Consider the following 26323-nt stretch of genomic DNA (forward strand, 5'->3'; position numbering starts at 1 on the left):
TTAAGCTGAATTCATAACTTTATAATAAAAGACTGAGAAATTTAAAGTATGTCCCAATCGAATAGGAAATGTAGGTGGCAATTCAGCTTTTGTTGTAGTGGTGGCTACCTCATATGATTTCATTGAAATATCAACATCTTTCTTGTCATTTCCAGACTAGAATTCTACTAAATATCCATAATAATCCCTTTTCCTATAAAAAGAATAGAGTCCCAGTATAATGATGCAAAGTTTTGAAATGGGTTGCACAAAATAGTAAATTATGTATGTTTTGAACTTACATCTTGTAATAAAATACATCTGATCACCAGAACCACCATATGAATAAATGAGATGATCATCATGACCTTCTTGATATCGTTACAAATGATATTGAGTTATGATTCCACTTCTGTCGATACTCCACTCCTGATACCTTTTGCATTTTGACCATTACCTCTTGATCCCTCTTTCTACTCTATTGATGACAAAATCCTCCATGAATCTCAGCTAGCATGAATTACATTTTTGTACCTAACTGAGCAGATTCCTTTATTCCATAATCAGTTTCCACACCTAACTTTGAAACTTTTATCATTTATTCTACCATCTCTATCAACATTAAATTGTAAGAGGGATAATTAGAATCAACAACAACACTAAAATAGAAAAAAGAATATTAAGTGAATCTAAAGAATATCAAAAAAAATATTCATATTAAAAGCTAGCAATTGAACAAATTTGTCAAACAAATGACTATCTACATAAAATGAAGCATAACTAGTTAGATTAGGACCTTACTATGAAGATATCAAGTTCAAAATCAAACTAACGCCACAAAAATGGTCCAGCATTTCTAGCTCCTTGGAATTTTTAAAAAACAGTGTACGCTAACACGTAGAAGTTGATATGTGCAATGGATAATCAAGTTATAAAAACCCGAATCATAAATTTGGATTTATCAATTTAGATCCCAAAGTAAGTATCCAGTTTGCAACTATAATTACATGTTGCAATTTGTATGTACTAATCAACTAAACTATACAAAGGACTAGCAATAGAGAGAATAAGATCAATTTTGAGTCATTTGTATCTCTTTCTCTTAGTAAATTCCATTTTAGCAACAAGTGTGATATGAAACAATTATAAAACCAAAAAAAATCACATGAATGTAAACATAAATCGGATAATCCTTGCTCCAATTATGATGAGTAGTGAAGTATAAATAAAATAGGAAGATCAAAGAAAAAGAATTTTGACTGGCCATCATATCATTCGCCTTGCTCAATTAGCTTAGCATTGTAGACAGAGATCTAAGGTTCTAAAGTAGCCATGGAGATCGATCAATGAGATTAGATGAATATGATATAAGGATTCAAGGTTTACTTTGTTGTTTGACAGAGAGATAGAGAGGAAAGATCATATCGCTTTTTTTAAACGAGACAACAATTTATCAAAGAGTAGGAAAGAGACATCATGATGGCCCTGTCTGTGATAAATCCTCCGTTGGAGAAGAAAGGGTACGATGAAGAGGAAACATAAATGATAGTGAAATAGGATACCAGTGGTGGTCCAACGATGGCTTTGTACGTATGTGGAGACGGCAAGTCGATGACAGGAGATAGCATTCTTCATCATTTACTTCTTATGTGTGAATCCTATTTTATCCCAAAAAAATTCCCAAAATTAGGTCGATATATAGTTGGTGCTTTAGAAATCAAATTCCTTGTTAATCTCAACTACCATAATTATAAGATTATCATTTAAAATTAATTAAATGATTTATATGCTAAATTACCATAGTACCATTTTTCAATTGATTGGTTGAGAACGTGTCATACATTCATACAATATTTATAGGTTATATAAAAACCTAACTCTTTCTCTTTTCTCTCTCTCTCTCTCTGTATATATATATATATATATATATATATATATATATATATATATATATATATATATATATATATATATATATATATATATATATATATATATATCATGATTAAAAATATTGTGTTGATAATATTCCCCTAAGTACAGTACACTAAACAAAAATTCAAACAACTAAGTTGGCTTTAGTATCGCTTCACTTAGCTCCATCTTTATGTTGGATTCAATAGTCAAGTGACATTTATTTTCATGGAAATATCATGAGAATCCATTTGTATATTAAGTTGTTATGATCAAAAGAATATACATAAATAAATATGAGGTGCGTATAGATCAAACGAAGAGGACTAATTAATATTTTTAGTTTTGCACATTTTTTATTTTTTAGAAATAGTCAAACATATGAAAATTAATAATCTTTATACTTAACTAGCAGTGTACCCACGCAAAACGGCGGGGTGTGTAAGTTCTTTCAGATATATGTTTCATTTACAAAAATGTTATGTTCCAAAAGAAAGTACATGACGAAGAGAATATAATCAAAACTATGGTGTTATTTGTTACATGATACATTAAAATAACCGATAAAAAGAAACCGATCAAGACGACACAAAATATGAAATGTTTAAGTTGTCAAACAAAAATAATAGAATTATATAAGAATACACAAATATGAAAATGTGTAATAACACATGACTGATTATACATTATTAATCGTGCAATACTTCTTTATACACCACTCTAGGTGTGAGACCCGTATATTACACGGTTTAATTTTAAAAAAGATTAAACATTAAATTAAAGTGTAAACAGAAAATATTTTTTAAGGTACAACTTTAAAATAAGAAAGGAATAAACGTATTTATTACAATTTAATATCATATATATGATATTTAATACTTTACATATATAAGTATATATGACTTTAATTTTAAAAATTGAAACAAATCAAAAATTGACAAGTGGATAATATTTATTTCAAAAATACCATAAAATGACAAGTGTCAAAATTAATGAGAGATTAACATATGGCAAAAAAACATTCATTTATTAAGGAGGATTACAAAATTTCAAAAATATAATAAAATGACAAGTGTCAAAACTCATAAGAGATTTACACATGACAAAATGAATCTTCATTTATTATAGTTGATTCAAAAATATAATAAAATGACAAGTGTCAAAACTAATGAGAGATTGACACATTGCAAAATGAATCTTCATTTATTATAGTTGATTTGGTGTATAAACTGTTAGATTAGTGTCTAAGTCCATAACTATTTTGGTATGTACTTGACCCGATGGTGCATGGTCCTTTTGGGTTGCCTTCACCAAAGCAACTTGATTGGAGAAATAAATAGAGAGAGGTTATTATGCTTTATTAATATGTTATAAGAATAATATATTAAAGGAGAAATCATATTTGTTTAATTAATATTAGTCAATAATTAATTAAGAATTAACTTTGTGGTCAAATGTAATTAATTAAACTAGAGGGGATGAATTGTAATTATGTGATAGTTACAAAATAAGGTAAGGATTATTTTAAGGATAGGTTGGACGAATTTGAGGTGATAAGGACCTTAGAATTCGACTATGATAAGGATTCAAGGCTTATCTTATGGGTTGTTTGGTAAGCAAGCAACTAGATAAGGATAAGGACTGAAACCCTATCTCTACACCTATATAAACACCCCTTGACTCATGAATTCGGCCAGACCTTCCCTAAGGCTTCTTAGGAACGAATTCAATACCTCCCCTCTCTCCTTATACCTTCTCCATTTGCTCTTGGTGTTTGTAAGTCATTAGAGGAGTGACACTTGTGACTCTAAGCCTTCCAAAGTCAATTCAAGGAGGAATTGGGATTGTTATTGCTACATAACAATCAAGGTAATATCTTAAACCTAATTATATGTTAATATCGATTTCCATATGCTAGAATTAGGGTTTATAGTCTTGGATTCAAAGCATGTACAATAGAGAAACCTAGATCCAAGCATTAGGGTTTGTATGAGCACATAGGATGTCTTATGACCAAAACCCATCATAAACTTCATCACCTTTTAAATTTTCGTTAGGCTTCACTAATACTTTTGTATTGCAACGTGAAACCCCTCTGGTAATGCAACATAAAGTTTTCCATGTGAGAATATTGGGTTTGAAAGATGGGTACCTATATTTGGAATTGTTTGTCCCCGAGCTTTATTGATTGTCATTGCAAAGAACAATCGAATAGGAATTGTTTTCTTTTTAGCTTGAATGAGAACATGTAATCATCATATGGACATAAAAGAATCTTAGGCAAAAATATCATTTTTACAGCATGTTGACCAACATCTATTTCTGTATCAATGACATTTTGCTAAAAGCTTTTGCATATCAATCGGATGCCATTACACGATCCATTTGTTGGGACAATATTTCGTAACAGTATTATCGCGCATCCAACTTTTAATCGAAGGTAATGCAGAGGTAAACCACTAACACTGATCGAGTTCAAGAATTTCAACGGATAGAAGCCATTTTTATCATCTATGGATTCATCGACACTATATTAAATTCTCTCTTCTTCGTGAAATCGATCGATCATGTTATCGTTAATCGCATCAGCATTATTGTTTTTTGTAGATAATATTGCCCACGATGGTGATTTAGTGTGTGTGTGTGTGTGTAGATATAGCAGCAACGACAATGGTGGGTTTCACAAAATCTACCAAAATGATTAGGGTTTCTGGATGAAGAAAGAAAGAGAGAGTAGAGAGAATAAAGAAAACAAACATCGGTGGTGAATTTCTATGATGCCTGTTGTAAATCAATTTAAATCGAAAAACTTTAATAGCTTATTATATAGAAGAATAGCCATATTCTTGATCATGCAACAAACACAGGAACAATCAAAAGAAGAAGAAAATCAGCGATTCAAAATTAAATAAAAAAATATAAGAGAGTAAGGAAACTCATGGTTACGGTGCCGAAGATTGAAGAGAATAAGGAGGGAGATGGAAGACATTTGGGAGAAACGGCAGACGAAGATGTATGGAGGATTTTAGGGTTTACCGTAAGTTACAAATAAGATTCACATGTATAAATTTGCATTACAAGCTTAATAAGATTGCACATGGTGTTATAAAAATTGTACATCTTAATTTTCAAGAAACATCAAATATGTTTTATATAATAGTAAAGATAAAGATAATTAGAGATTAATATCAAAATATATATATATATATATATATATATATATATATATATATATATATATATATATATATATATATATTACAGTATTCATAGTTTAATCATCATATTTTTATTAAATAGTTACTGTAATATAATATTTTGTCCGAAAAAATAGATTGATGTTAATGTGAAACGATTAAGATTACAAATTTTATAAATTTTATGTATTTTTACATAATAGACAAGTGCTAAAAAAATTTTAAAAAAATGATTATCAAATGAAAAAGCTATGAAAAAAGGTATCTAACTTATAGTGTTTTAAAAATACAATCAAACTAAAAAGATATAAAAATATAATAATATATAACTTTTCTTTTTAAAATATTATTATGACGGTTAGAAAAGATTATTCTAGTTCACAATGTTATTTGAAAAACAAATATTTTTTTTCTAGTTTAAAGGTATCTATAAAACACTTTATATAGTTGTTGCCCTATTATAACATTAACCCTAAATTTTATGGGATCAAATTTTTGTTTTTCATTGACTTCCATAACAAAACATCCAAACTTAACTCATTTGGAATATTAAAACATCCAAGTGATCAGCCGGCATAAGTTTATCATCACAATTCCTTCCAAAGTTTTGCACTTCGAAAAAAAACAAATCAAAACACAAATGACAAAACCTTTGATGAAAAAGAGTGTAATTCCCTTTGGAATATGCTCAAAATCCAATTACTTTGTTAACAATCTTCTAGTAGCCTTCCTTACAACCCCAAATCTATATAAAAACATACGATGAAAGATCAAAAAAAGGGTTATCGATTTCAAAACAGGAATGAAGTACTTATCATGTTGCAGCCCAGACTTCTTCTTTCATGTAGCAGTCATCTCCATGATCGTCTTGTTTGCAGGCATGATGTCTGGACTCACACTTGGACTCATGTCAATGAGCCTCGTTGACCTTGAAGTTCTTGCAAAATCAGGAAAACCCATGGATCGTCTTCGTGCATGTAGCCATTTAATCTTTATTTTTTTATTTTTGTTTTCCCAAATTAATCTAAGTTTTATAAAACTTCTTGAAATTTAGCATAAATCTTGTCTCACTGCAGCAAAGATTTTATCGGTTGTGAAAAGGCATCATTTAGTTCTTTGCACACTCTTAATCAGCAATGCCACGGCCATGGAGGTATATAATTAATTATTCATGAACCAAAAAAAAAATCATAATTTTTATAACTTTTTAAACCTAGTTAAAATGTGGTATTAATTATTTCAGGCACTTCCTATATTCTTGAACAATTTGGTCCCTGAATCGGTTGCTATTATTATTTCCGTGACACTGATTCTTCTATTTGGTGAGGTTAGCATTTTATTTGTTAGTAATAGTCAAGGGCTCAATTATCGAAAGTTGCAGTGTGAAAGTTTCAGTTCCAAAGTGGATTTGGGCTTCTTTTGGACATTGGGCTTTTATGTCAGCTATTTAGTATGACAGTGTGGGTCAGCTCAGAGTTGTTAAAAGAATACATATTGTATTTTAACAAAGTCAAAATGTAAAAAAGAAATGGTCAATTGAAGTGTTGGTTTCTACGTTTGAGCAGATAATACCACAGTCTATTTGCACGCGTTATGGCCTAGCAATCGGTGCAGCCGTGACTCCAATAGTTCGTGTTCTAGTTTGGATATGGTTTCCTGTTGCATATCCGATAAGCAAGGTGAGTTTTTTTTTTTCTTATTAAGCTATTATACTTTGAATAATTTACAGTTTAGCCCCGATTGATCATTTTTACTATTGAATTAGGTGCTAGATTGCATATTGGGGAAGGGACACGTGAGTCTTTTTCGTCGAGCTGAGTTAAAGACATTAGTTGATTTTCATGGTAATAAGGTAAAATATTTTTACTTTTTTTAGTAGTTAAATACAAGAAACGGTAATGTACCTTCATTTATTTTTTGTATTTCTTTCTATTACAACAATATAATTCCAATATTTTCTTATTAACGTGTTCTATTTTAAGAAATCTACTCGATCACAACGTTGTAGTTTTAATTTTTTTAACTTTTATTATTATAACGTTATTCTTTGAAAAAACTTTACCCAATTATAGTAGTGGAAATTGTAATGTACTTGGATGACATTTACATAACTGCATAGATTTTTCATAATACAATGTTGTAATTCAAAACGAAAGGAGAATCTTATAATTAACAAATCACCAAAAGCACATTGCTATTTCTTTGAAGATTAATATATGTGATGAAAATTCATGGTGTACTTTATGAAGGCGGGGAAAGGTGGAAGTTTGTCACTTCATGAGACAACAATCATTGGAGGAGCACTTGAACTTACCGCAAAAACAGCACGTGATGCAATGACTCCTTTGTCTCAAATTTTTTCAGTTGATATCAATGCCAAACTTGATAGGTACCACACATTAATCATTAACACCTCAAGCCCAAAGCTACATAGTTACAAAGTTACAACTAGTCCAATAACCTCTAATCATATTAAGGTCATATTTGCATGTAAATATGAATTTCTCAAAAAAACTATTAAATTTAAACAGAATGGTAAAGTAGTCATGTTATCGTTCAGTACAATCATTCAGCTGTCTAAACAAGCAACATGTTTTTAGTCAGAAGCAAATTTCTCGAAGTTTCTGTCTAATTCATATATTGATTCAAATTCTACGAAACAGCCCCTAAACTTTGGTAGAAGTTATTGGACCCACAACATAATTATCACTTTTTGTCCATGTGGGACCGAGTTATTAAGTATCAATAATGTAACAAGATTTAGTTTCATTTTCAATTATATTAAATAATAAGTTGTTGTGTCTCAGGAATTTGATGAATATGATAATCGAGAAGGGGTATAGCAGAGTGCCAGTATATTATGATCAACCGGGAAACATAATCGGAGCCCTTTTGGTAATTAGTGGGTTAACGTAAATATTGGGGATAATCGCATAAAAGATCGACATATGATATAACATATGATATGAGATGTAATAAATTAACCACTTTTTTTACAAATACTTCAAATTACCACCAATTTTATAGATTTTGGGTCACGAAACTCTAAAAAAGATTTGCGAAATCGTATTTTGCTGACAAAAAAAAAAGATTTTGCTAACAATATTGTAACTTTATTGCAAAATATGAATATATTTTTCTAATAGAATAATTTCACAACCAATAAACTGCAAATTGGTAGTCCTTTTGTGTTATTGGTTAAAAAGATGGTTAATAGTTTATGATTATTATCTTCGGGTAATTACTCGAATTATTTTCTTGAGGTTATCTATGAATAAATTTATTCATCATGAACTAACTTGTAGGTGAAGAATCTAATGACTATAAATCCAGCAGATTGTGTACCAATAAAAAATATCACTCTTCGCCTGATTCCAAGGTATATTTCAATATTGAGTTTAATAGCTTATGCAATGTAACAAAATATTATATATATTTTTTTGGTATTTTATAGAGTTTCAGACACAATGCCATTATATGACATTTTAAATGAGTTCCAAAAGGGGCTTAGTCATATAGCTGTAGTCATAAAACTGCCAAGTGGAAGAATCGAGCAACCAACCAACAAGGGCCCGAGTGAAGGTGAGTATATGATGCAATATTTCTCTAGTATTGTCTACATTGTTTAAAAAATATTTAAAATAAAATAATTTTTGCCCTGAATTTTTCTATTAAAATAGACAGACGTTTTTTGTTTCGTATGAACTAACGTAAATGGTAATTTTACCTTTGAAACATATTTAATCAATTAAAAACATCAAACATCAATAACCAAGAAAATCACTTTTTTTTCTTGAACATGTCCTCCTTAAATCCATTATGTAGAATAAATTGTTTCTTTATTGAACCAAATAAACCGTATGAACAACCGTAAATGACCATTTTACACTTAGAAGATTCTTAACTAATCAAAAAGATCAAACATTCTTAACTGATCAAAAAGATCAAACATCGATAACCCTAACCCAAAAAAATTCATTTTTTCTTGAACATGTACTCACTAAATCCATTAAGTTGAATAAAGATTGTCTCTTTATTGAACCGAATAAACCATATGAACGAACGTTAATGACCATTTTACCCCTTGGAACATTCTTAACCGATCAAAAAGACCAAACATCAATAACCCAGTAAAATTCACTTTTTTTCTTGAACATGTACTCACTAAATCTATTAAGTTGAACAAAGATTGTCTCTTTATTGGGCCGAATAAACCATATGAACGAACGTTAATGACCATTTTACCCCTTGGAACATTCTTAACCGATCAAAAAGACCAAACATCAATAACCCAGTAAAATTCACTTTTTTTCTTGAACATGTACTCACTAAATCTATTAAGTTGAACAAAGATTGTCTCTTTATTGGGCTGAGTAAACCATATGAACGAACGTTAATGACCATTTTACCCCTTGGAACGTTCTTAACCAATCAAAAAGACCAAACATCAATAACCCAGTAAAATTCACTTTTTTCTTGAACGTGTACTCACTAAATCCATTAAGTTGAACAAAAATTGTCTCTTTATTGGACCGAATAAACCATATGAACGGACGTAAATGACCATTTTACCCTTTGAAACATTCTTAACCGTTCAAAAAGATCAGACATCGATAACCTAGTAAAATTCACTTTTTTCTTGAACATGTCCTCATTAAACCCATTAAGTTGAACAGAAATTGTCTCTCTATTGGACCGAATAAACCATATGAACGAATGTAAATGACCATTTTACCCCTTGGAACATTCTCAACAGATCAAAAAGATCAAATATCAATAACCTAGTAAAATTCATTTTTTTCTTGAACGTGTACTCACTAAATCCATTAAGTTGAACAAAAATTGTCTCTTTATTGGACCGAATAAACCATATGAACGGACGTAAATGACCATTTTACCCTTTGAAACATTCTTAACCGTTCAAAAAGATCAGACATCGATAACCTAGTAAAATTCACTTTTTTCTTGAACATGTCCTCATTAAACCCATTAAGTTGAACAGAAATTGTCTCTCTATTGGACCGAATAAACCATATGAACGAATGTAAATGACCATTTTACCCCTTGGAACATTCTCAACAGATCAAAAAGATCAAATATCGATAACCTAGTAAAATTCACTTTTTTCTTGAACATATCCTCATTAAATCCATTAAGTAGAACAAAGATTGTATCTTTAGTGGACGAGTAAACCGTATTAAGGAACATAAATGACCATTTTACCTCTTGGAATATCTTTAACCGATCAAAAAGACCAAAACATCAATAACCCAAGGAAATCATTTTCTTTCTAGAACATGTCCCCATTAACTCCATTAAGATACAATCTTCTTTCCTTCATATAGCCAAGTATTGAAAAGGAATCTATTTGCAGTGAGAGTAGATATTTTGAACGAAAGGTGTCAAAGCTATGGAGGTTCAAGAAGCAGGAGAGCATTTAACAAATTTAAGACGATTTCTGGTAGTGGTAATGTGTCAAGGGCAGAATCGTCAAAGAGCAGAAGGTGGTCGGATAAGTTCCTTCCTGAAGTACTTAATATAATGGAAAAACCATTTTCTTCTTTTAGACAAGAAGGGGAAGTCGTAGGCATCATTACAATGGAAGATGTTATGGAGGAGCTTCTAAATGTATGATCACTTTAATCTTTTCAAAGATTCTAACCACTTTGAATATTGATTTTTTTTATTAATTTTGGGTTTTGATTTATTGTGTAGGATGAGATATTCGATGAAACAGATCATCATAAGGAGTAATAAGATGGAGACAAGACCATATAGAGGACACTTGGTGATCTTGCAACTGTATAATTGTAGTTGCAAATGAATCTTTGATGAAAATAGTATTAAATTCGTTTAATTTATATTAATAAAATGATTGCCTTCTTTACATTAGTTACACAACAGTAAATCAGAAGCCTTTATTAGACGAGTACATTGTATTTTGATCTCGAATAGTGAAGGAGCTGCAATGTATTTGAAAACCCAAACAAAATGCTCATTTAGGCATTTCATCGAACATGTAAACTACGTTGTTTTCTCTCCTCATTCACTCGATAAGCGTTCATTGTCTCGTTTTCCCAAGATTTTCTAATCGTGGATTTTGTACACCTCATTACTGCGGATGTTTCAATTACAACGGATTCTTGCGAAACAAGTTTCAATTTTAACACCTCTGAATGTAATTTCCTTAAACTCCTGTAAGTTTTTACATCATCACAAGGAAGTTCATTGTAGGGTGGATGATTGGAGCGTCGGCGACATCAAGAAACATGGGTTTGATGTAAATGATTCTACAAAAGTGAAATTCTAGTGGGTGTTTCTTCTGAAAATCGGATCTTTGACATAAGAACGTAAATGAACAGTGAACTCATCAAGGTGAACTGCTTGCTTGCTAAGCTCACCAAATCACAACAATACACAAAAACCCTTCAATTGTTCCACAAAATTCAGTCTTCCCACTATCTAAAACCAGATCAATATACCCTCTCTACAACCCTCACAGCTTGCGCCAATCTCCGTGATGACACCGCCGGAAACCAGGTCCACGCGCAAGTTATCAAAACCGGCTATAAAATCTACTCACACGTAGCCAACACTCTGCTCTTCCTCTACTCCAAATCAGAAGACTTGGCTTCAGTAAAACGGGTTTTCGCAGAGATAAAAATCCCGGATGTGTATTCATGGACAACACTATTGTCTGCGTGCACAAACCTCGGGGAAGTTGATTATGCATGCCACCTGCTCGATCAAATACCCCACAGAGACGAAGCTGTCTGGAACGCCGTAATCACAGGTTGCGCAGATAATGGGTATCCATCCATCGCATTGGATATGTTCAATCGAATGCACTTGTTGGGAATTAGACATGATAACTACAGTTACGCTAGCGTTTTGAGCATGTGTTCTTCAGAATTAATCGACTATGGTGTACAAGTTCACTCACTGGTAATCAAGACTGGTTTTTTAGTCAAACCTTCAGTTACAAATGCTCTTATCACAATGTATTTCAACTTCGGAAACGCTAATGACGCACACCAAGTGTTTGATGAAACAGAACATGATCATATCACTTATAATGCAATGATTTCCGGTCTGGTGAGCATGGGAAAAGACGAAAATGCCCTCGTAATGTTCAAAAACATGCAAGAAATCGGTCTCAACCCAACTGAACGAACTTACGTGAGTCTTATGAGCTCAAGTCCTTGTAAAAACTCATGTACACAACTACACGCCCATTCCATCAAGACCGGATTCCACGATTCCAATTCCGTAAGTAACGCGGCAATCACCATGTATTCCAATAACTCCGACTTTCATTCCGCAGAATTGGTGTTCATGGAATTGGAACAAAAAGATCGTGTCTCATGGAACACCATGATAACAATCCATGCTCAATCCAATTCCAATTCCGGAGACGCGATTCCGACCTACTTACAAATGCAACACCACGGAATCAAACCAGATGAATTCACGATCGGAAGCTTGCTTTCAACTATGGAATCCATACAAAGCATTATGACAATTCTCGCGATTGTGATTAAAAACAATCTTATTTCAAAAACCGAAGTATCAAACGCATTGATTTCAAATCTTTCCAAACGGAATGGAATCAAAGAGGCTTACATTATCTTTAACGAAACGAATTCCAAGAATTTGATATCATGGAATTCAATGATTTCCGGGTTTCATTCAAACGGGTATTCCTTTCACGCATTAAATCTATTCTCCAACATTATCGTATCACGTTTGACTCCCGATGTCTACACGTTGACCATGGTTTTAAACATATGTGCCACCATTTCATCCTTAACATATGGAAAAGAAATCCATGGATACATAATCAAATCTCATTATTTCCACGACACATCATTAGGGAATTCCCTAATCGCTTTATATTCAAAATGTGGGGATTTAAATTGGTCTTCTAGGGTTTTCGATTTGATAATCCACAAAGATGTAATCTCTTGGAATTCAATGATTTCCGCATACGGTCAACACGGGAAAGGGGAGAAGGCAATTTCATGTTTTGAATCAATGCAAGATTCAGATTCGGTCAAAATCAAAGTCAAAGTCAAACCAGACCATACGACTTTCATTGTGGTTCTCACGGCATGTAGCCATGCGGGACTTGTTGAAGATGGGGTCAAGATTTTCAAGTCAATGGTCAACGAGTATGGTTTAGAGCCGGGAGTTGACCATTTTTCTTGTGTGGTTGACCTTTTGGGACGTGCGGGATATCTTGATGAGGTGGAGAAGATGGTGAAGAGTGATTGGTGTAATGTGGATTGTAGTGTGTGGTGGAGTTTGTTTAGCTCATGTGCTGCTCATGGGGATTTGAGACTTGGGAGGATTGTTGGTGGGATTCTTTTGGAAATGGAAGAAGATAAGTCGAGTGTTTATGTGGTTTTGGCGAATATGCTTGCGGATGGTGGATTTTGGGAAGAGGCGGAGGGTGTGAGGAAGATGATGAGGGGTCATGGGGTTGTGAAGCAACCGGGGTATAGTTGGATTAGATCATAGAACCATAGAAACTTAGGTGTTAATTCTTTTTGACTTAATGATAGAATGACTTAATGTGTTCAGCTAAAAGCATGGCTTAATGGATTACGACATCAAGCATTTACTGTCTTCTTTTTGTTTACTCCAAACTCGTATTAAAATTAATAAATATTGTTAAAATTGATGAAAAAGAAACAAATGTCGTGTATAAAACACTTTATCCGTACAATTATATGAAGGCTATCTTTGGCAAGTTATAGTCTTATTTTTTTGAAATTTCTTATGTTGTAATCAAAAAGTAGCTTATATACTTTTTAAAACCTACTCAAACTAATATTTCAATGAGCTTATTTAGTTTTTTTTTTTAATTCTCTCTCTCTCTCTCTCATATATATATATATATATATATATATATATATATATATATATATATATATATATATATATATATATATATACCATTTACTAATAGTTAAAAAAAACTCAATTTTCTACATGTCCATATGCTATTTTCTATCGGTTTATATTATCTTAACTAACTTATCAATTGGTTTTATAGAATATCATTTTTATCGGCTTTTCAGATAACTTTTAAGCTAATTTGCATAGCCTATTTCAGCCCTTTTACTAACACAAAACTTTATGGGGAAAACATAAACAACTCCGTAAGCTGGTGGGAGTGGTGTCACATTTGTTATGGTCCACGTAGGCGTCACGTCATCTTTGTCACTCTTTACAATTTTTGTCATTTTCATGACATGGATTGCCACACTTGTCATGGTATTTTTTTTAATTAATTAATTTAAAAAACTAAACATTTCAAACATACTATATTTTTTAAAACTAAAATTTCATCAACTTCAAAAAAAAAAAAAAAAAAAGCACATACACTTAAAAAACAAAACGCATTTAAAATTAAAATAATACACACTTAAACTTAAAAAACATAACACACTTAAAATTAAACTAATACAGACTTAAACTTAAAAAACATAACACACTAGGAAAAAAAAAAGACGAGTTTAAATTTGAACAAATTTTGGGGATTGCATCACAATTTTGCCAAAACTCAACAAGCCGAAAATGTTTGTCAGCTTCAACATGGTAAGCCTGAATATCATTTGCTAGCAAAATATTTTCATTTTCGGCTTCATGCATCATCCTGCGAAACACATTGTTAAAATGAGTTGCATGTACATTTGCATGTCTTCATTTGGAGAAGAGTTGATCTTACTTCGAGGAACATGGGCTTGATTGTTGTATGTTTCGGCAACTCTCCCCCAAAAACTATGTGGATTGTCGTTAATGTGGATTGGATCTTCTATTACATCAATCCATGAACAAACGAGTAACATCCCTTCTTTAAGAGACTAAACATGAACCATTTTTAATAATTATGTTTAGAAGAATATGAAAAATAAAAAAGTTAAAAGAATTAAATTAAGAATATTTGAATTGGGTGAAGAATAAATAAGGAAAATGGTATTTATAGATGAAGAGGGTTTAAAATTGGAACTTTGAAGAAAAAAAAAACAATTATATTTTTGAAAAGAAGTTATTTTTAAAAAAAAGCAATGTGAGTTAATTAGTAAAAAAAGATTAAAAAAAAAAATCTTCTCTCATCTGTGAAATATCACCGAGAGCTGAACTCGACGAGCTGAGCCATTGTTTGCCGAGAATGCCACTCCGAGTGGACTTATGTGCATGTAATTTTGTATTTTTAGTTTGATTCACTTTCAATTCATTCAACACAATCAAATAAGCAAAACAAAATGTACAACAAAACCATGGTTTAAAATCTCATATCTTGTAATAAACAAATTATCCCTCAAAACAAAAAGATCATGATTTAATAATGCTACAAAACTGTGGTGGAATATTCAACCCCAATCTTTACAATTCCCATTACACATCTTGCTTCTTTTTCTGCTTTGGCCCAAACTCCTTCCCAATCCCTTTCCTCTTCATCCCTTTACCCTAAAATCACATAAAAAAAAAATAACAAACACATAAACCAACAAATAATGAAATAACAATCCCCCAAAAAATAGGTTAACATCATAAATGATAACCAACCATTTCCTTTTTCACAAATGAAAAAAATACTATTATCAGAAAAGTCTCATTATTTTGTCCAATCTTGTGAAAAAGTCTCAACTTTTATTTTTTGAAAAGAAAAATCTCAATTACCTAATTTTACACGATAATCTATCATTCTCTCTTAAAAAAATGATTTTCCCGTTAAGTTGAGAAAAATATTAGATAATCAAGACTTTTCTGTTCAAAAATTAAAAAGTTGAGACTTTTCCATAAACTATGACAAAATAACAAGACTTTTCTAACAATAACCCAAAAAAAAAAAAAAAACCATTTATGACATTAACCCAAAAAAATAAAAAAAGAAATCTCGGATAAAGTCCCAATTATTTTATATTTTGCCCAAATTAACAAAACAACCTTTATTTTTTTCAACAGATTATCGTATAAAATTAGATAATCAGGACTTTTCTGTTCAAAAAAGCAAATATTGGGATTAAACCGTAAACTGACCCAAAACATTAGAACTTTATCAGAGATTTCCCAAAATAAAAAGATAAAATAAAAATTTACATACTTGTGAAGAAAAAGTCTTGAGAGGATCTCCAGCTTTTTTATTAACTCTCCCCTTAAACCCCCTATTATTTCCATTGTTGTTATTTCTTCCGAAAGCAGCTCTTGTGAGTTTAACAAATTTGGAAGCTTGTTGGGTTGTGGGGTCCACTAGGTATTCAGGGACATCGCGTAGGTGAGGAGCAGGTGGTTTTTTGCTTAGAAGTTTATCATGTTTCAAAAGATCTAAATCCCTTGGATTTTCTTGAAAATGAGCTTTTAATTTTTCTGAATTTAGGATTTCATTGCGTAGATCTTGTGCTCTTGCTTCTTTTACTGCAATTTTTGTCACACTCCTTGCAACATCCTGTTTTTTTAGATGTGTAAATAATTAGCTGGTAACCGGTAGCTGGGAACTGGAAGCTGGTATTTGTTATATGAGTGTTTGGCAAAGGTAGCTGGAAGCTTTTGAAATGAGTAAAATTACATGAAAGTATGATTATTGAAAAAAGACCTTATATTTTGGGGTTATCTACAGAAAAGTCCCAAACTTTTTTCAAAAGTTTCAATAAAGTCCTAAGAGTTTTTTTTTTGAACAGAAAAGTCTCAATATTTTGATGTTTTGCCTAAATTAACGAAAAAGTCCTTTCTTTATATTTGAACGGCAAATGATAGATTATATGATTTTTTCAAAATATTGAGACTTTTCTGTTCAAAAAAAAAACTTTTAGGACTTTATTGAAACTTTTGAAAAAAGTTTGGGACTTTTCTATAGATAACCCTATATTTTGTGTTTTTTTTCGGAATAAATTTCAAATTTATTTTTTGTCTGAAAAAGACCTTGTATTTTTCTATTTTTTTCTTATCTGGCAATTTTAGTCATTTTTTTTCTAAAAAAAATTGTAAAACGTGCGTTTTTTCCAGGAAAAACTAAAAAAGTTGAGGATTTATTTGCAAATTTTGGAAGGTTAAGGGTTTTCTCGGAAAAAGAAAAAAGACAAAGTTGAGGGTTTTTTCATGAAAAAAATAAAGATGAGGTTTAATCTAGAAAAAACATTAAATATAAAGTTGTTTATGAGATTAACCAAAAGATAAATATATAAATATATTTTTAAGGGCAATTCTAGAAATTGATTAAAATAACTAGTAGCTTTGGTAGCTGGAAGTTGTAGCTTTCATTTATTATATGAGTGTTTGGCAAAGGTAGTTGAAAGCTTTTGAAATGTGTAAAATTACATGAAAGTACAAGTGTTTAAAATATATATATATATATATATATATATATATATATATATATATATATATATATATAAAAGACCTTATGTTTTGTGTTTTTTTTCGGATTAAACCTTGATTTATTTTTTGTATGAAAAAGACCATGTAACTTTTTCATTTTTTGTTAAAAAAAACCTTGGCTATGTAATTTTCCCAAAAAAAAACCTTCAACTTTGTAAATGAGTCCAAATAAACCCTCAACTTTTTTAGTTTTTCTTGAGAAAATGCTCACATTGTACAATTTTTTTAGGGGTTAATCTCAAAAAACCTTATATTTTGTGTTGTTTCTGGATTAAACCTCAAATTTATTTTTTTCGAAACAAACCCTCAACTTTGTAGTTTTTTTACGAAAAAAAAAGAACCCTTAACCTTCTAAATGCTTCCAAATAAACCCTCAACTTTTTTAGTTTTTCTCAAAAAAAAAACCCACATTTTACAATTTTTTGAAAAAATGACTAAAAGGCCCAGATCGAAAAAAAACGAAAAAAGTACAAGGTTTTTTTCAAACAAAAAATAAATTTGAGGTTTGGCAAAAGGTCGCTTTTATTTGTGATACTAGTGTTTGGCAAAAGGTAGTTGGAAGCTTTTGAAATATGTAAAATTACATAAAAGTACAACTGTTTAAAAAAAAGATAAATATATAAATATATTTTTAAAGACAATTCTGGAAATTGATTAAAAAAGCTCAATACCTTTTTCTTAAACGCTACATCAATGAGTAGCTTTTAGATTTGGAATTTTTTGTTTAAACAAAAAAGCTACATCAATGAGTAGCTTTTAGATTTGGAATTTTTTGTTTAAACAAAAAAAAAGTACAGCGGATGGATTTTTAAAATTACAATGCTATAAAATACAGTTTTAAAAGTACAAAAAAAATATTCATAGTACAATATTGTAATATAAAAGAAATGGAAGCATAATGCTATAATAATAAACAAATAGATCAAATTGTTTTGCTTTTCCTTTGCATTTAGTCATGTTATAAAATATAAATATTAAATAATAATAATAAAGAAAAAATAGATTTAGGTGAATTACCTCAGCCCTATATCTTAAAAACTCCACAGCATTCTTTTCAAGAAGTGGAAAAGGAGCAATATATGTCAAGTCTTTATCTTCATTTTCTCCTCCCAAAAACAATTTAATTTCTTCAAATATCTCCATTTCTTCAGGGGAAACCTATTCAAAAATCACAAATTTCAATTAAAAAATAATCAAGATAAAAAATAAAAAAAATTACTTACAATTGAGACAGATTGACCCGTATTATACGCTCTTCCAGTACGCCCAATTCGATGTACATATCCAGCAGCAGTTGTAGGCATATCAAAATTTATAACCTGTTACAAAAAAAATAAATTATAAAACTTTAGTTTTATTATTTGTGTTATAATATTCTATATTTGTTACTCATGATGTTATATTATATGTTAAATTGATATTATGTAGATTAAATTCAAATATTATGCTTCAAATTTTATATAAAAGTATGTGATTTTTCAACTTTTTGTGTTTCGAACTTGGTTAAATAATTGTTTTAGTAATTAATATTTACCAAAAGTTTATGCATTTTTAGTTTTATTATTTGTATAATAACATTCTATAAGGTTAATCTCATAAAAGACTTTATATTTTGTGTTTTGTTTCCAGATTAAGCCTCAAATTTATTTATTTTTCTGAAAAAAATCTTGCATTTTTCATTTTTTTCAATCTGGTCTTAGTTATTTTTTTCGAAAAAAAACTTGTGAATGTGAGGGTTTTTTTGGAAAATGAAAAATACAAGATCTTTTTTCGGAAAAAAAAAATAATAAAGTTGAGGTTAAATCCAAGAAAAACACAAAATATAATAAGGTCTTTTATGAGATTAACACTTTTATACGTAATATGGTTATTCATGATGTTAAATTATATATTACATTCATATTAATTTATTATGTAGAATACATTCAAATACTATGATTCAAAATTATATAAAAAATATGTCATATTTTTTAACGTTTTATCTTTCAAACTTATTTAAATGGTTGTTTTAAAACTACCATAATTTATATATATACGAATTATTTCTTTCATTCATAATTGTCTGAAAATATAACTTATGAAGTTCTTTTAATAAAAAGATGTGGCTCAAATTTGTAAAAAAACTAATAAATACAAGAGTTGGGTTTTTTTAAATCTATAAAAGATAGAACAAAAAAAAAGGAATATACCTAGAATACCCTTTTTGGTGTTAAATATCACCAATTTTACCAATAACTTCCACCATGGTTTTAAGTTGAATATATACTCTATAACTTATAAGATGATCAAACAAAAAATAAAAAAAACAAAAAAATAAAAAACTTTAAGAATTTTTTTTTACCGTGTGAACATTTTTGAAGTCTATGCCTCTAACAACACCAAACTCCAAATCCACCTTTCTTTTCTTATTTTTCTTGAATTTTTTCTTCTCAATTTGCTTATTTTCATCAGTTTGATCCTTCTCTTTTGAATCACTATCATCAGTTGCAATCAAATAATCAAAAAGTCCCGCGTTAAATCCCTGAAAAAAAAAACATAAAAATCCCATGAAGCTTGTTTTCTTTATTCATTTAAGAACCAAAACCCTATAAAAAAAACATTATATAGAAATTATAAAAACTTAAACAAAAGTCAAAGGGAATAATAATACCTCAAGAATATGTAGACGTGAATTCACAGGCAATTCAGCATTTAACACAGCAGATTTTATACCAAACTGTCAAAAAATATAAAAAAAGTTGTATTAAAATCTATAATAGGTACAAAAAAAAGAGATTAATTTAATGGGAAAAATAATACCTGTTCAAGATAAAGTTTTAATCTAAAACTTGTGTCAATTGTATTTGTAAATATCAAGACTTTCTTTTGAACAAGATCCAACTTCAAAATTGCAAGAATGTAAAGAAGCTTATCTCTATAGCTGCATTGTATCTAAATATACAAATAAAAAAAAATAATAACAATAATAAATAAAGATTCAAGAAACTATAAAATGTATGAAAGAAATACCCTAAAAGAACTTTGTTAATAAAGTATACAAGATTTTAGCTCTTAAGCTCTTACCCAAAATTGCTGAACATTTTTGGGGACAATTTCGTCCTTTCCATCACCAACTTCTGGTAAAGTAAGAATATAGGGATTGTGTAGATAAAGCTTCTTCAAGCTTTCAACATCATCACTGCAAAAATTTCATCAGAATTAATTGAATGAACAAATTGCAGGGGTAGAATTGGAAATACCATCTTATAAGAAGTGATGATGACACAAACAAACCTTGAGGTAGCAGACATGAGAAGGCATTGACATTTTTTAGGAATGTGAGTTTTGAGATCTTTGAGATTCTTTTCATATCCATATGTAAAAAGAAGATCTGCCTGATTTACTAAAATGAATAAGTACTTTTATAAAAAGTATTATAAATTTTACAGAAAGAAAAGAGTTCATATACCTCATCAAGAATAAGAACTGAAAGAGAATCATGAACGGATTTTGCTTGAAGAACACCTGATGAAAGACATCTTTGGACACAAGCTGGAGTAGAAACAAAGATATGAGGAGGCCCTGACAATGCTGTCGCCTATAAATTGGAAAACAGAAGCAAAAATTACCGATTTACCATTGAATTTTATGAAATTGAAGAACGGAATTGGATTTTGTATAAAGGATTTACAAAAACGAACCATTTCAGAGAAACTTGGTTCACCCGTCAACTGAACTACTTTCAGCTGCACTCTGCATAACTCAATTAGCGATAACACCTCTGAATAAACCTGTTAATACCCAATAAAGATTAAAAACGTCAAAATTACAGCCTATGAAACGCATTGTTGCAAAATTTTAGGGTTCTTGTTGGCGATGTTTATAATTGATTGAAAAGTTTAACCCATTTGGAATTTAAAGTAAAATTTTACAGATTTTTGGGATAAGGGTTTATACTTGTTGGCAGAGTTCTCGTGAGGGAACAAGAATCATAGCTGTGGGAGCTAGGGCTTTTGAGGGTGAAGTATTGTTATCGGATAAGAGCTTCTGAAGCAATGGAAGCAAGTAAGCGAATGTTTTTCCGGAACCAGTCTTCGCTCGAGCGACGACATCCTTCCCCTCCTGATGTTTTACACAGAGATATTAATTACTCGATTGAAAGAAACTGTGTTTGTTTAGGGGGGAATAATTTCAGAAAACGAACTTACGAGGATTAATGGGATTCCAGTTTGCTGGATTGGAGTGGGTTTTTCGATGTTTTTCTTCGTGAGGGCACGAATTAGACGAGGGTCTAATCCTAGCTCTTCAAAGCTAAGTTCTTGCACTTCTTCTCCTTCTTGATTTTCTTCATGGAGATCATTTTCTTCGACATTCGACATTTTTGTATGCAGAGTGAAGCTTTTGGAAGAAGAAGACGGCGGCAGGAGAGGGTATCGGTGGTTTTAGTTTCAACTGAACATGCGATGCGAGGAGGCGGAGGTAAATTTTATTTGCAGTCTCTTCGCCCTATAACAGGAATTGAGTTTTCCTTTTGATTTATTTGCACTTGAGTCCCTATGTTAGTATTTTATTTCATTTCAGTCCTTTGAAAGTTGAAAATAATGTGGCATTTTTTTGTTAGTTGTAGTCTTGTAGAAAGAAGTTGGTTGTTATGGTTATCCAATGATTTTAACATAAACTTTTTTTGTGGTAATTATGATTGGGGCTTATATCAATACGACCATCAAAGTAGATTTACATGTTTGGTGAAGTAAGTTTCTTAGAAAGCAGGAGTCACTTAAGTTAATGGTTTATATCTTTTAAACTATTGTAATTTGTATCGTGAGTTTATAAGACACTATGTGGCATCTTATATGGTAGCCTATGTAAATTAAAAAATATTTAGAAAATTAGTTATGTTGATATAAATGATGTTGTATAATTACAAATTTAGTATTAATCTAATATTTTAACCTATATTGAGGATTTAAAGGAGATGCACAATGGAAAAATGAAACAACGATCAACAAGTAAAACATCATATTCTTACCATTTCATACGCCAAATTGAAGGTCGTTACGAGATAAGCTCCTCGTTTAGATATGATTGTTGTATGGCATCAAAAATAGGAATCGTGGATTTGATTGAACCCTGAAAGACACTATCATACATGCCTAATTATTTAATAAAAGTTGTGTTAATGTTGTATGATAATATTATCATGTTAACCTAATTAGTTATATGAAGAAAAGGGGGAGATGTAAATTATTTCGATGTATTGATCATGATCTGTCTATTAAAGAGTATAAAACCATCATGTGCGATGTGCACATGAAGTTGAAGTTAACAAAAAAAAAACTTATAGCTTGGAACTTGATAATTAATCAAAAAATGAACGAGATAATATAAATGTGAGATTAATCATGTAACATCTTCAATTTGGGTTTATAATTTTTTTTTGTTTTTCGGTATATGTTTTATTTATGTTGAAATTGAGTTTGTACCCTTTGAGTACCATTAGTAGTGAGTTAGAAACAATAAAGAATGAAGCAAATTGAGCTATTTAAATTGTTAACAAAAATTTAACTAAAAATGGACATAGTTGACTTTTGGTAAAAGTCTAAAATGGGACAAGAACTAGAACTGTAAATTTATGATTAAGAAAATTAATTGAAGTTGATAATTTGGGATGAGCTTATGTTACAACATAGGAGTGATAACTTTAAGTTACAAGCAAGTTGATTCAGAAAAGAATGACATGGGATCATGAATTCCATCCTTAGATGAAAGAAATATTAGGATGTGATTGACAACACTGGAAGGTGACCTAACGACATAATTAGAGAAATAGAGATATGATGATGAAAGCAAGATAGTACAAGAAAGCATGAATGAGACAACTTGGGAAGGAACATGATATTGTTGACTTAATAAGAGCGTTTGGTATCCTAAGGAGTTGCCGACCATATGACAACATTATCAAGTGTCAACTGTGAAGGTAGCTATGGAAGAAGGATATTCTTGTAACACGAGGACACTAGTAAAAGACAAGCGATGGTGCATTAACCTAATACACTAGACTGGAAAGTGAAGTCATCGTAAGGAAATAAGAGTAGTGAAAGATACCTGAAGGTATTTCTCAAGCCCAATAGGAAGACAGCCAGTATGAAGACTGTCTCAGATCATACAAATATTAAAACCAAAAAGTGACGATGATGAGTCCATGAGAGTTCCTTGCCCTAAGGTACCAGACTACCGTGATGAATAGTTTAACAGGAGGAACTTTGTAAGCCCTACTTACAAGTTTTTGTGATTGGTGATGAAAAGTTAAGATTACATGGAGAACATGATGAGGGCGTAAGAAGGAATAAGATTTCAAAATATGATAACTTGATGATAAAATAACAATAGTTGAGAGATGTTCTATAATCAGTCAAGAGGGAAAAGAATTCACATGATGGAATATTAAAGAATGAAAATTAAACATGAAAATATTTTATAGTACTAAAAAGGTGTAGACAATAATGAACACCTGAAGTTTGTTAAAAATGGTCGTCAAGAAGACGATGTCGAGCAAGGGAACTTTTTGAAATTTCCATGAACGAGTCACAAAGACGAACTACTATAGTGTAAGAATCATTTGGTGACTTAGACCTTAAATGAAATTCCCTCATTTCTTTTAAGGGTAGATGGTAAAAAAGATAAGAAAGTGGGATGAGGCAATGTACAAGAGCTCACAACACTCTTTAGGCTGAGTAAGAACAACATCTGATGCTTGGAGTTATGAGTGACACAAATGAACTAAGGATACAAGACGCGGAATTTCCAAGTTGTGCAAACCGATGACACGGACCAAGCACACCCAAGTATAACGGGTACTAGATTCGATTATTTCTTCTGATATGGATTAGATAACCAGGAAAATAGTGGGTGGAATTTTGATAATGAGATCTCATGTTATGAGTGATGGGTTTTATATGCTACAAAAAAACTATTTTTGGCGGAAGAACATAAACCCTAAGTTCACATACACCCTAAAGGGTCAACGTTTTCACTATTTAATGCAATAACCAATTGAAGATCAAGAACCCTAGTATTTTCAAATTAATAAAAGGGTGTAAAAAACATACCTCTTAATTATACTAATAGATAATCAAACATAATCCTTCTTGAAATTGCTTGGTAGCTAGCACTGGAAATCTCGTGTCTCTAATGGTTCACACCCAACCCTAGCAACAAGGAGGCTTAAAGAGAAAGAAGAAAGAAGATGGAAATTTCGGCCTTAGCTTGGAGAAAAGCAGTGGCCGAAGGGTTCCTTTTATAGTGCAAGTAGGAAACCTTGGATAACCCTAAAATTAATAAAATAATATTAATTCAAATTGGTAATTATCCAGCTTCCTATTTATCTGTAAGGAATATTCAAGATGCCCTAGAATACCATAAAACCGTCCACCCATGAAGGTTCTAGAACCTCTCGTGTTCAACTATTGAATAATTACACTTTAACCCTTGCACTTTTAATTAATCCAATTAATCCCAAGATTAATTTTAATTAATTGTTGATTAATTCTTAATTAAATATTAATATTACTATTTCTATTTAATATATTATTTTCATAATGTATTAATAAATTCATGTATTGCTATTTATTAATCATATAATAAATCAATAAATCAATCTCTCTCACTAAAATTCATATTATTCAATTACTAGGTTTGAGGGCAACCCAAAATGACGTTGCTAATAATTCAAGTATATACTAATTCAATTATTGGCTTAGACACCTAATACAATAGTCTTCCATTTGGATAACTTTATAACTATAATTACCAGTATATCTTCTAAATTAGACAACAAATAGTGCTTCCATAGTAACTACCGAACTCTGAAATGACCAGATGTTGGCTCTAAGATAAATGATCCAATATTCTTTCATTCTACTAGATATTATGCAGACATGATACATTGATTATAATCAATCTCACTGTCTAAATTTTAGTTTCTTGATTTATGATTTGTGATGACGACATAAGACTTTAAATTAAACACATCAATTGAGTCCTGGTTGGGCCCAGCACTATAAGTCAACGCCAAATCACCGAGGGGCCCAAAGATATCGCTTTTCCCATTAGGGCAAAAGAAACAAATAAACTTTGACATATATGCTTGTATCCTTTACTTACCAAACCATACATGACATTGTGTTTTATAACATCGTGTTACTGACGCGTTTTCGCAATACTAATGCACAACCGACTTGTAAATTACAATTCATATATCTCCATTTCAAGAATATAAGATATTGAAACATCTATATGACCAAGATGGCCATCTCACGTCTCAAAATTAATCGTGATATAGTCCGTAAAGTAATTCCCTAGGTGTTGGTTAATCCAATACTTAAATCTCCATTTCTAAGTACTCATGAATGTTGTAGCAATACAATTGTTATGTCTAACTCCCTTAGACAATCTACAATCTGATTCATGACAATCATAATTCACTACTTACTTTCCAAAGCATGAATGACTGTGGAATTTGAATAATTAAATTATTCAGGAAGTAAAACATGCAAAGCAAAACACAATAATAATAATTGACAAAGGATGTAAACAAACTCATAAATATTCTCTATTATTTAATCACCAAAAATCAATTACATTTATTTTGTTAAAAGTTTCAACTAATCATCTAACTATTAAAGCTAATGTCATATCTCAAACCAATGTTCCACACATGTTGACTATGCTCAATCCTACTCAGAGCCTTTGTGAGAGGACCTGCAGGATTGTCTTCTAACGAAACTCTCTTCACCATGAGATGACCTTCTTCAACTTTATGTCTGATATAATGGTACTTTCTATTAATATGTATTGATTTGCCATGATCT

The 26323-nt window shown here is 30.7% G+C and overlaps 3 protein-coding genes and 1 pseudogene across 5 annotated transcripts; 2 read left to right on the forward strand and 2 right to left on the reverse strand.

The window, feature by feature from the left end:
• On the reverse strand, positions 1-1313 carry LOC145100722 (14-3-3 protein 8-like; annotated as a pseudogene).
• A 4357-nt stretch (positions 1314-5670) lies between these two features.
• LOC145097482 (DUF21 domain-containing protein At2g14520-like) lies at positions 5671-10910 on the forward strand. 3 transcript variants are annotated; one of them, XM_079035050.1, is made up of 11 exons: positions 5671-6067; positions 6167-6243; positions 6334-6417; positions 6656-6769; positions 6856-6942; positions 7340-7479; positions 7898-7985; positions 8396-8469; positions 8545-8672; positions 10465-10718; positions 10806-10910. In XM_079035050.1, the coding sequence occupies exons 1-11, from the start codon at positions 5893-5895 to the stop codon at positions 10842-10844; spliced, it is 1260 nt and encodes a 419-aa protein (XP_078891176.1). In that variant the 5' UTR covers positions 5671-5892; the 3' UTR covers positions 10845-10910. The 3 variants fall into 3 exon arrangements, with proteins under 3 accessions (XP_078891176.1, XP_078891175.1, XP_078891177.1); XM_079035049.1 differs by having other exon boundaries at positions 8545-8666; positions 10441-10718; XM_079035051.1 differs by having other exon boundaries at positions 8545-8666.
• A 150-nt stretch (positions 10911-11060) lies between these two features.
• LOC145097481 (Tetratricopeptide repeat (TPR)-like superfamily protein) lies at positions 11061-13739 on the forward strand. The gene has a single exon (XM_079035048.1). The coding sequence runs from the start codon at positions 11445-11447 to the stop codon at positions 13608-13610; it is 2166 nt and encodes a 721-aa protein (XP_078891174.1). The 5' UTR covers positions 11061-11444; the 3' UTR covers positions 13611-13739.
• Positions 13740-15362: 1623 nt separating this feature from the next.
• Positions 15363-21945, reverse strand: LOC145097483 (P-loop containing nucleoside triphosphate hydrolases superfamily protein). The gene is made up of 13 exons (XM_079035052.1): positions 21662-21945; positions 21411-21575; positions 21155-21244; positions 20923-21051; positions 20748-20848; positions 20538-20652; positions 20274-20405; positions 20125-20190; positions 19816-19995; positions 18698-18793; positions 18492-18632; positions 16204-16545; positions 15363-15566 (listed from the first exon to the last, which is right to left on the reverse strand). Exons 1-13 carry the CDS (start codon positions 21830-21832, stop codon positions 15495-15497), a joined length of 1800 nt encoding a protein of 599 aa, XP_078891178.1. The 5' UTR covers positions 21833-21945; the 3' UTR covers positions 15363-15494.
• Positions 21946-26323: the final 4378 nt, after the last annotated feature.

The sequence above is a fragment of the Lactuca serriola genome, chromosome 4 (assembly GCF_051521515.1).
Source record: "Lactuca serriola cultivar US96UC23 chromosome 4, Lser_US96UC23_V15, whole genome shotgun sequence".
Lineage (NCBI taxonomy): Eukaryota > Viridiplantae > Streptophyta > Magnoliopsida > Asterales > Asteraceae > Lactuca > Lactuca serriola.